Raw genomic sequence first — 11642 nt, 5'->3', positions numbered from 1 at the left:
AAGGATTAACTTAAATTTATTAATGCCAAGGGGAAGGAAGGTAACAGTTCCTGACCCTCCAGCTGTGTCCACAGTTCGGCCAGGAACAGGCTCTGCCAGAGGCCAGGGCCAGCGCTACATAGTCTGTGGTTAATGGAGGTGTCTAGGGAGGGGTGAGAGCATCAGCTGCTCTGGTCTCCTTTCCTTCCCCAGAAATGAGGAAGTGGTCATGTATTATTTTAGGAGTCCCCCTGCCCACCCAATCCTCTCAAATTTGGAAGTAATCAGGTACAAGTTTTCTTTTTCCTTTTCACCTCCTGGAGTCCTGGGTTTCCCCACATCTCCCCTGCCCCTCCCACTTTTCCAGAGTCCAAGGGCCAGAGTAAATGAAAATACAGCAGCCACCCAAGCAATGGGGACCATGGGACATCAGTCATCAGCGTCTTCACTGGAGTCTGAATTGGCTGGCATCATAGGATCATCAATGAGTGAGAAGTCCCTTTCTGAGCTATCATAGCCCTGAGATAAATCATCCTCATCTTCTTCATCCTCATCGTCCTCATCTTCCTCAGGTCGCAGTGGTGGCAACCTCAAGGCAGTACCAGAGGTGGTAGTGGCTGGTGAAGAAGGGTAGCCAGTGGCTCTCAGGCCTGGATGGTGATGGTGGTGATGGTGGGGATGGGGGTGGTGGTGGTGGTGATGAAGCATGGTGCTGGAGTCTACATGAGGGGATGATGTTGCACCACCCATCACAAATGGCATAAAAGGCAAAGATGCAGAAGTGGCACTACTGTGACCCAGAGATGACACTGACTGCAGGCCACTACTGCTGTGTTGGAAGGTATTATGCAGAGATAAGGACCCAGTGGTTCCACCCTGCATCAGGGCCATCATCTTAGAGAGGTCTGGTCGCATCCTACGGGCCCGCTTCTTGCTGCTGTCTGGTGCAATAGGGCCTGGTAACACCCGGTTGAACACAGTTTCAGCATGATGACCCTGGGAGGATGGAACAGAAGACAGTAGAAAGGAGGTGGGGGGGTGGGGAACAGAAGTCAACAGAGTTCTAACTTGCAAATGCTTTTTCATGGAATCGATTTTTAGGAGGAGCAAAGAAGTATAGTCTGAAAAGGCCTGATGGTAGTAACCAGGGGAGCAAATGTGAATGTAACTGGCTAAGGCATTCTGATGCTACAGCTAAGTGAAAGGATTTGACACTGAGTTTTGCTTACTTTTATGAAAATACCTTTACTCTGGTCATTCATTCTTCAGTTCTTTACTTTTGTTAGTAAGGGGTGTAAGACAGTAATTGAACTAGTACTTGCACAGTGTACTTAACTGATGGCAGGTTGTTTAGATGATCTGACCATGTGAATTGCAGAACAACTAAACCAATATTTGCAGTATCATCCTTATCACATAAATGGGGTAAACTTGATATGGGGTAAACATTAAGACTTCTAGATATCTAGAACACCAAATTGTGAGTAGCTCCTCATAAAATTAATGTTTTTCCCCACACAGTGGTAGGCTTACAATTACCTACTGAATTTTAAATTGCTTTCTTGTAAATACTGATTTCAAATACTGGTTAAATTCATTGAAGCAGAAATAAATACATGTCTTCATGTATATAATATATATAAATATAAATCTTTTAATAAAATTTAATGATTTTGGTAACATTATTTTGCACATATTATATAATTTGTGAAGTAAATTTAGGAGGCTTCTTTATGATTTTTATGTAGGGGAAAAGTGGTTTCATGTAAATATTGTTACCATGGAGGGATATTTTAATTTTTTTTCTTAGCCTCCATGGAACCAAGCATGTAATGAGCAGAGCAGTTGATATGAGAAAAGCCTGGTGGCTAAAAGGGCCATCTGTTTCTTGAATTTAACATCATAGGGCAGTGGAAAAAGCTTTTCTTTTATTATTACCTAACTTTTACCTTAGTAATTTCCAGTCACAACATAATGTTGAAAGCACAGTATGGAGAGTGTTAATGCCTCAATCTTACCTTTTTTCCATTCCTAGAATTAGCTGTCTGTACTGGTTCCATTCCCAAATAGTTCAATTCTGCCTTATTATTTTTTTTACATCTCTGCCACTTCTGTTTTCTGCGATCTTCCATATACTACAATAGAAAAGTAGCAGTTATCCTGGAGGAATAAATCTTCTCTGTAGTAATATGGCACAAAACCTAGCTTGATAATAATTGCTTATTGCATGAATAAATAAATGCTTAGTCCTAATTAGTGCAAAAATGCCACTAGGCAGATCTCTCAAAAAAGATTACATAGTTATATAAGCTTAACACTAAACATATGTCTACCATGTTGTTTAACAAGTGACTTAATATTACTTTGACACGCAGGACAATTCTACAAGATAGGAAGTTTGGGTATTATAGCTCTTATTTTTTTAATGCAAAAACAGTGACATAATATGGCATGCTTTCTCCCTCTCACACAGCTAAATACCAAGGGAATGACTTTAAAATCTTGCTGTATGGAACTACCACTCACCGCTAGAAATCGGGGATCGACAGCAAACTCTGGATGACCCTGTAACCACATCTCCAGTTCAGCCCGGCGAGGGGCATCCTCACCCACCAGCACTGTACCATCCACCTTATTGATGACAGGGATCCGAGTCTCCAGGTCCACGTCAAGGTGATTGGGCTCTTCCATGCACTCCACCTCCAGCTGCAAACCCAGAATCCACCCCCATGAGCACATACTCTTCTTTGGGGCAGGGAAGGAGGGGGGGCACAACCAATGATAACCATAAAGTAACTCTAAAATCTTCTAATCCCTCAATCCCAACTTCATCAATTACTAGGAAAAAAAACGATCTTATCCTCATGTTGAAGCCTTTATACTCACCTCAACTAGTTTCTTTCTGTTCCCCTTCTTCTTATGGAACAGTGGGTGTCCATCTCCCATTACTCCATTAGCCATCAACTTGTGCTTCTGGAATGTTAACTTTAATCCTTCCTCCTAGGAACACAACCCACCCACCCAAGACATTATATGGCAAATGTTTTAAAGGAAAGATTAAGCTTTGGAGGATATGGGATAAGAGTCACCCTCTGGTTTAATGATAATGAGAAAGACAACTATCTGAGTTAGAAATCTGAGTTAGAAATCTAACACAATTTACAAAGGTTCTCCTTACAAAGAATTTAATTCTTGACTTAATGCCCCTCAGGTAGATTTAAGAGAAATAGAATTTATCTCAACAACACCCAGAGCAGGGTAAAAAAATACCCTACCTGGTGTCTCAATATTAGCATGGCAGCTCATCATAGGGGCAAATCCTAATTAACTGTCACACATTTTTCTTATTAAGTAGTTAATGACCAGCTAATTGGGTTCACTAGAAAAAATTCAAATTTCCTATCTGTAGAATAAGAAATAACAGTGATTTAATTTCACAAAGAAAGAGTCCTTTTTAATTTAAGGCTTTCCCAAATTTGATTTCAGTTTCTTAAAAATCAGGCTTAGATCTAGAAGCAAGTTATCTGAAGAAGCCTTTATCAATTAGATTTCTTTAAAAAATGTTATTTCTTTTAATCCAGTCTCCAGGAGATTGAAGTCAAGATCCCTTTCTTTACTTCAGTGACTTTTTAAAAATGAATTTTTGTGACCTGTAATGTCTCCTCTCATTTTTAAAGTCAGCTGACCAAATGCATGAGTATCCTATTAGTGAAACTAGCAAGAACTACAATTTCCTTTCCCACATCCCAATCCCTGAATGCTGAGCTTACATCTTTGATTTGAACTGTAAACTCCTTCTCATCCATGCCTCGGCGAAGTTTGGTGAACTGAGCTGCTGCTGTGGTGACTGCAGATACTTCCTCTTCTGCCATAGAAGCTGCACTGCTACTTCGTGGTGTGGGGACTGGAGAGTCTCCATATTCGCCTGGAGTCAATGAAGGACTATCTAACAAGTGGTTGCCTGACCCCAAAATTCCTCCTGTTATCATTTCCTGGCTCCGGCGGCTAGAAGGCCACTTCCCTGAGAGTACAGCCTGGCAGACGAGGTCAATACGGTTTATCAGGACACGATCCTGAGAAGGAAAAAAAGACTGGCTTAAAGCTCAGAGAACTAACTAGCTGTATGATTCTGAGCCAAAGAATATTACTTTCTTTATCAGGATAGATAAAAATCTTAAGGCAGAAAGGAGGAAGGTAACAAATAACTATCAGCTTCCCAGTTTCATGAAAAATAAGCAGCACTGAATACTACAAGAAAAACCAGAAGTATATATTCCATTTTCCCTCTATATGTTTCACTGTATTTCTAAATTCTACATGTCCAGGAATAAGACTGTTACCTTGGGCCACTCAGATGCTCTTTGTCTTTCTTGTAGCAGCAGAAGCTCAGGGGTCATTTGTTCTCCATCTTCATTTGGGAATCCATCTTGGGACATAGTGAGGGACAAGAGACTCTCTTCATCATAGAGCTTGGAGCGGGGTCGGTCAGCAGCTAGAGATCATACATATATGAAAAAGATGGAAGAATAAATTTAGAAAGGAAATGATATCATATGATCTTCCAACAAAGGCTCCAAAAAAAATGTCTTTTTTGACATTCTATCAAATCAAAACTAAAATCTATGTCAGGAGATGCTTTTAGGTGAGAAAGAAAAAGAGCAGAGAAGAGGAAACAGGGAAGAGGGCCAACAGCCTGTCACATGCACTCACTTAGTTTCTCTTCCTTCTCGTCCTCACTCTCATCAGTGCTGGAGCTGGAGCTGGATGAGGATGAGGAAGAAGAGGATGATGGCGATAGCTTGCTCAAGTCCAACTCAGAGTCGGAATCATCCTCATCCTCTAGTTTGACTGGTGGGACACTCCGGGAAACCAGAGGGGTGGTATCAGAGGGGGCTACTCGCATTTCATAGTCTTGTGGGTTTGCTCGGCTCCTGGCCACCACCTCATGCTCTAGCTTTAAAGTCAGACTCTCCAGAGTGGGGACCTGAGCAGCTGTCTCCTCGGGTGGCTTTTCAACAGGAGCATCTGGGCGCAGGGGCAGCGGTGAGGCAGTGCGCGAGGTATACTGCTGGTGTAGCAGTGGAGTAGAGCAGCGTGACAGGGACGGAGCTGATGCTCCTGCCTGATGATTCTGCATATAATTCATACGGGCAGCCAGAAAAGAGAAGTCTGGATCCTGCATGATGTTGCAGTCTGTTTGGCTCACCCCATGGCGGGCTGCCCCTCGTAGAAGCTCCCCATCATGCCGAATAGGTTCCCACCATTTGGGCAATTCAGGACCTGGAGGCTGACATAATGCCAGTCTATCTTCCAAAAGGGGGTGGCATAAAACTTGTTCCCGTAAACGCCGAAGCAATTCAATGCGGTAGAGAGTCCGTGAGGCCCTCTCCTCAGTAATAGGCTCAATGAACAGGTTGGGGTCCGGGGGCTCTGTAAGACACAGGGACAGCAGAGAAGAAAAGAATCAAGAATTGGTTGTGTCATCCTCCATCCCTACGCTTCCTAGATTCTCCAGTCTCGCTTACCATCTCCAGCTGCTGGGGGAAGGCGGCATACTTGGCGGCACATGGCCACAAAGCCATGGAAGTACTTGGTAAGGCTTTCATCTGTCTTTTTGTCCAGTCGGGCAAAAGTGCGGAAGCGATCCCAATGGAACTGCATGGTGTCAGGGTCATACTCCACACCAAAGGTAGACACTACTCGATAGAAATCAGTTTGTTCACGCCTTGTCCACCTACAGAGGGAAGAGGAATGAGGCAACTGTGATTAGAAGAATACATGGAGACCAATTACTTCTCAGTGTGACTCAATGTACCTGAAAAACAAAATTGTAAGTAGCAGGGGGAAAAAAGCACAGAAGATAGCAAAAGAGGTGCTAAGAGGTACTCTATAATGTATGCATAAGAACCTTAAGGATTATCAAGTCAAGGGGAAAAATGATAAGGGGAAATAAATAAAAGAGAATGGCTACAAACAAGCACTACCTGAATCTCCTATGTGATTATGTACTTAGTAAGGTTTTATGTCACAGAGATGTAACAATTAAAGGCAAAAAAATGGTCCCTCCGTAAGGGAATTCCAAGTCCTTTCTAAGATATTTTTAAAAATAGGGTCACAACTGAAGACAGACTTACAGCTCAGCACAAATTCCTAGTCATATTTTACCGTTGCTGTTTCTCCCGCCTTGCAATTTCTTTTAACTTGAAGGCTGCCTCACATCGCCGTCGTCTCCGGTCCCCTCGCTCTGCAGCTTCTATCTTCATCTGTTCTCTCTTATAGCTGCGCTGATAGGCTGTAACTAGGCGCCGAAGTCTGGCTGTTAGAGCTGAGCCTGGAGGCCAGAAAAGATGGCCTGGCTGTTGGGTCACCTGGGCTGTAGGAAACAAAGCAGGATGAATAGAAAGTAAAAGAAAGATAATAGAAACAATATTAGTATCCAACCCACCCAAAGGTAAAGCTCTTAGAAATCCCAAGATAGGATAGAATTCAGTCAATAATTCCCCAACCCCCACCACCCCAACAAAATTGTACTAGTTCCTAGACGTTTACCTTCATCTCCATCAATCACTGAGATCTCCTCATCCATCATCATCAAGGGATCACCCTAGAGAAGGAGATCCACCCCACAGGATGGAGGGGGAGGGAAAGGGGGGGAGGTTGGCACTCTGAAATCACTTTGTTATGTGTTTGTCCTTCTATGGCACCAAGGGATTAAGAAAAGCTTCCAGTGAAAGGAACCCTCACAGAAAAAAAAAATGGAAGCAATCAAGTAAAATAATAAAAAAAAATGATCTGAAAAGTCAGTTCTTATTAATAGCTTAAAGGTAACAGAACTGAGGAATTTAGTAGCCAAATCTAAATTACAGTATCCAGCTTGGGTCCCACCTTCTCCATAAAGCCATTCCTGATCTCCCCCAGTTGACGCTACAATTCTTCATTCTCAAGACGGTATTTAATTCCCACTTTTTATTAATTAGTATAGGCTCCAAGGAATGGGAGAATACTAAACCACTTAATATTAGAGAAAAGTTAAACTCAAATGGGATTCCTTACCTCGTCATCTTGATCTTTCGGTGGACCCTGGAGTGGTTTATATTCAGGGTCTTCACAATCCTTATCAAAGTCAACCCTAGAATTATCCAGAGGCATGACAAAATGTTAACAATGCAGCTTCTACCCCTAAGAGGAACCTAGGATAAAGACTGGCATAACAGAGAATCTACCATGGGATACGTCTTTTCCGTCATGTTTGATGGACTGGAGACCAGTAAGCTTTGAGTAAGTTAGGTATAGTGCCCAACAGAAGAAATAACTGGAAAAACTGACAATATATTATTCTATATTGCTTGGATATGAAATGAAAAACTGACCAGCACACTTCCTTTCTCTTGATTGTACTTATTTTTAAGGTTTAAATTTAACCCACTGCCCCTCTCATCCCTACTACTTATTTTTATTTATTTCAAGATCTACTCTACCTTGTTTAATGCTTTTTTCTATTGAGCAGAAGGATGACATAATACACTTTTCCAAAAATAAACAACCCATTGCCTTTGAGGATCTCACACTAAGGAACTGATCGAAATCTCTCGATCACAAAAATGTGAATGGGTACTTATGAACTAAGTGAATTATTTTACATGCCTCTCAGGTCTCCACGTGAGAAGTTTTGTTAAACTCACTGGCACCCAAGCCAAGGCAAAACTGCCTTAGCTGGTGGCTCAGTATTAGCATGGCAACTCATCACTGAGGCATGTATCCTGATGGTCCACATTCAACCATTTGCTGGAAGGTCATATATTCTTTAGGTAGTACCAGAAAGTGGCATGAAGAAATAAATGCATGACTATATTTTAATAGATTCAGTTATCTTCTTAGCCATTTACTACAGCCGTAGAGGAAAGCACTGCAGAGAAAATGGAATCAAATAAAATACTTGGGAGTAACATTAACTTTGACACTTAGGAGCATCTTATGGCAATATGTGGATTTAGGTCAGCTTATGGAACCTTTTCTGCTGTTCCCGTTCTCTCTCAAGAATTTATCACTCATGAGTATAACCATCATTAAGAATTCCAACAGGTTTAGGCAAGAATAGAATTGTTACCTCTTAATACATGCAGCTATGAGCCTTTATAGAGTAGACTCAGTGTTTTAAGAGAACTAACACCAGTGCTTACCCCTCTACTATGTCAGAAAAATTATCCAGTACTCGATGTTCTGCTGCAATGGCTTTGTCATCTGGTCGGCCAGCCTTTTCCAGAAAGCATAAGGCTGGGTCTGCCCTCATAGTATTATATTTTTCATAGCCTAGAAGGAAAAAGAGCCATAAATTAAAGAAATTTAGATAGTATATTACTATATATTTACTGATGGAGTAAATATGATATATGAGCTATTTTGCAAAGTTAAATGTTAATTTGGATAGTTTTGTTGGATATTACTAAACATTTCATGAAGAGTTTTAGTGCAAGTTAGCGAAGTAATTTAATCAGCTTATATAGAGTGGTGATAGACTTACACAGTCATTTAACTGGTAATCTTTCTGTTATTTGTCCAATAAAGGTGAAGAAACTAAAATAGTTAAATAATTTTGAAGTAGGTAACACATTCTCAAATGAAGCATAAGAAACTTGTACCTACAAATAGGCACTCTGAATATTTGATTAACATTATAAGAATGAATGAAAGAAATTTCAGGATATTTAGACTCCTATAAACTGTGTCTCACAAGTAAACCAAAGATTATAAACGGTCCATTTTTCTTATCCTTTTAAAATTTAAAGAAAATATGGATTAACTCAAACACTCCTACTTTATACAAGTACAGAATAGTCTTTGGGGGGAAAAAGTTATATAATTTACTGATTCACTGGAAGTTACTGCTCATCAAATTGCTGAACATTTAGACAAATGGATAGTGTAAGAGTCAAAAAATAACTATACAATACTTTTAGCAAGCTACAGAAAACCCAAACAATTAATTATGATTGTAAGTACATAGAAATATAGTACCTCTTCTGATTTGTGGAACCTTAATTTAGAGGGCACAACCTAAAGATTGGTTAACAGTTATTAAAAAACTGATGGGAATCTTTCTGTTTTGGGAATTAATTTTCTATCTGATCATTCTTGAACTATTTATAAAAATTGATGTGCTCTAGATATTTAAGAACTAGCTTATTGGGCCTCCCTGGTGGCACAGGGGTTAAATACAACACTATCTAGCTATTGCCAGTTATTGCAGCACAAGTCTGATCCTTGGCTGGCCAGGGAGCTGACCCACATGACAAAGAGTTAAATAAATCTTTAAAAAAACAAAAACTAGTTACCATTTAAACCTAAGTTTACTGAACATAAATTAACCAGTTACTACTGAGTATTTTATCAGCTACACAAATCTACAATAGGAAAGTAATAAGCTAAAAGAAGGTACCTACCATGCTTAAAGACGCCAATGAGCAGGGACTTATCGGCCTCACTATCCCACCACGTTGTTGGAACCTCCAGCTGATCCACTACTGGGAACCATATGTCAATCTCACTAAAGGTGTAAGAGGTCAGAGTCAGTATGAAGAAACAGGTAATGAAAATGATAATCCTTGGAAAGATTAGTCAGGTTTCTTCTATCCACTCATGTGTCTGCCTATTTCCTTCCACTAAGATAACATATAGGATTAAAGATCTGCTAGAGATATTAATATTATGTGTCCCAAAGATGTTATAGAAAGAAATAAATGAATCATTCCTGAAATAAGGTTGAACACAAAGAAAAATATAGTGTAATTTTACCTGGCAATGGCACCCCCTAACACCTTCTCTGCCTGGTCTCCAATAACCTCCTGCCTCAGATAGTACAGCATTCGGACCCGCAACAGCACCCTACAAGAGCAGAAGAGCTGGCTCAATAACAGAAAGTTTGAGGTGAAAAATGATATACTATTTGCTAAGTTCTATTCTTACTTGTTACACTGATGTTTCAAATGCTTCTTATAACTTTCATCTTGGAACAGAGTATCAGGGTTATATTTCCGGATCCAATCTGCCTTATGGATATCAAAAGTGCTTTGTGACTTTACTTTTTTTCCCTTGCGTCCACGAGGCACAGGGATAGAAAGACCTTGGGCAGGAGAGATATCGAAGACTTGGATTGAGAAAAACCCTTGGACATGAAAACAATAAGATAACCTACAGAAAGATGAAAAGTAAAGAGTTGATAATTACCTGAATGATTCTGCAATTCTTTTGTCTTGCCATTTTCTGCAGGGCTAATCAAGTCCCAGATGAAGCCTTTGATATTTTCATCCCCACGGTAGTGTAGAAGACAGTATACAAGAATGGTCCGGCAAATTGTCTCTACATCTCGTTCAGTCATACGTCGCTTGAAGCGTCCATGAGACAAGATATCTCGCCACCGTCCCCAACTGGAAAAACCAAAAAGGAAATATTAGTATTTTCCTGGACACTAACTCGGTGAGATACCTCTATCCCCCAAAATCACATCTCCCAAATGGTGGAGGCAAAAAGATGTTGGGAAATCACAATAACAGAATAAAGAGAAGCAAGTGCCTCAAATGCAAACAAGCCCCACGAGTCCTTTTGTCACAGCTCTAATATGAAAGGTAAACAGGGTGTCTATAAATGGAGATGTTCTACATGGGATGACAAGGCAGACTCTTACCCATACACCAACAGATGCTTTTCCACGCGAAAACAGTCAGTGCGCCCATAGGGATGATGACGGTCATGTCTGCGAGAGCGTGGTCGCTCATCATCTTCACTTTCCAAATCAGAAAATTCCACCAGGTCATCATCTTTCAGAGTGCTGAAGTGGCGGGTCTGTTTTCGTACTCTAGGTGTGTCAATCACCAAGTTATTCTAAGCAGAGAACAGAAGAGGTAACTCTCTTCATGATATGTTCATGGGAAAGGAATTCAGATGATCAGGGATTGAAAACACCTTGAATGCAAATTTATAGATACTCAAAGTTTCTGACATTCAAGATAATCTAGGAACTCAAGTAAGCAAATTTAAGTGATGGATAAGTATGGTTCTGGGGCCTGTTATATAGAAAGTTTGCACAATGATCCTCAGATATAATATGCCATCATCAAACAGGTTAGCATTTAAGAATCAGAACAAGTCAGAGACTCCTAAAAGTAATGTTTCTTCTGCAACACTTCCTCCCTAAGGGAAGCAGAAGCTCACCTTGCTATTGAGTAGATCCATGTCCAGGTCAGCCTTTTTGGCCCATTTTTGCCAAAAGTTGGGGTCATCCAAAGAAATATCTGTCCGATTTTCAGAAGCAACAAAACTTGCCTAATAAGAAATAAAGGAACAGAGAATGTTGACGGTAACATGTTTTTGGGCAATGAGAAACCAATAGCTACATATAAAAAAAATACCTAAGTTCTAGAGATTCCTATCTGTCTTTTCTAGCCTCTAGCACAACAAAACATACCTTGGCAAAGGTAGACCCCTTTCCTTCAGACTCAATGGTGATTGTTGTGGTTCTTCTTAACAAAATCTGGTCAATGTCCTCTTCACAAAACTTGGAGCCCTCATCATCTTCCTCCATTATGGCTGCATATGCTCCTTTTCGTAAAAGATCCTCGATCTCCTTCTTAGAGAACTGCTGAATCTACAAAATCCAATAGAAAGAT

General features: G+C 40.5%; 1 protein-coding gene across 2 annotated transcripts in view; it reads right to left on the bottom strand.

Annotated features, from left to right (window-relative positions):
• Positions 1–11642, bottom strand: part of CHD8 (chromodomain helicase DNA binding protein 8) — a 44801-nt gene continuing 33159 nt past the window's right edge. Inside the window, exons 20-38 of one of the 2 annotated variants that reach the window (XM_012734084.1) lie at positions 11441–11620; positions 11188–11298; positions 10661–10857; positions 10204–10403; positions 9943–10123; positions 9772–9861; positions 9420–9523; positions 8160–8289; positions 7033–7108; positions 6529–6583; positions 6145–6352; positions 5505–5713; positions 4690–5409; positions 4320–4471; positions 3750–4052; positions 2866–2979; positions 2506–2685; positions 1998–2114; positions 1–975 (exon numbers count right to left, since the gene is read on the bottom strand). In XM_012734084.1, the coding sequence (XP_012589538.1) occupies positions 409–975; positions 1998–2114; positions 2506–2685; positions 2866–2979; positions 3750–4052; positions 4320–4471; positions 4690–5409; positions 5505–5713; positions 6145–6352; positions 6529–6583; positions 7033–7108; positions 8160–8289; positions 9420–9523; positions 9772–9861; positions 9943–10123; positions 10204–10403; positions 10661–10857; positions 11188–11298; positions 11441–11620 (3894 nt within the window). In that variant the 3' untranslated portion in view covers positions 1–408. The remainder of the gene's footprint in view (positions 976–1997; positions 2115–2505; positions 2686–2865; positions 2980–3749; positions 4053–4319; positions 4472–4689; positions 5410–5504; positions 5714–6144; positions 6353–6528; positions 6584–7032; positions 7109–8159; positions 8290–9419; positions 9524–9771; positions 9862–9942; positions 10124–10203; positions 10404–10660; positions 10858–11187; positions 11299–11440; positions 11621–11642) is intronic. The other variant, XM_004694674.2, reaches the window with a different exon arrangement.

Source organism: Condylura cristata, unplaced genomic scaffold (assembly GCF_000260355.1).
Source record: "Condylura cristata isolate star-nosed mole 26May11 unplaced genomic scaffold, ConCri1.0 scaffold00045, whole genome shotgun sequence".
Taxonomy (NCBI): Eukaryota; Metazoa; Chordata; class Mammalia; order Eulipotyphla; family Talpidae; genus Condylura; species Condylura cristata.
The sequence above is the reverse complement of the archived record's forward strand: the minus strand, read 5'-3'. Positions and strand labels throughout refer to the sequence as shown.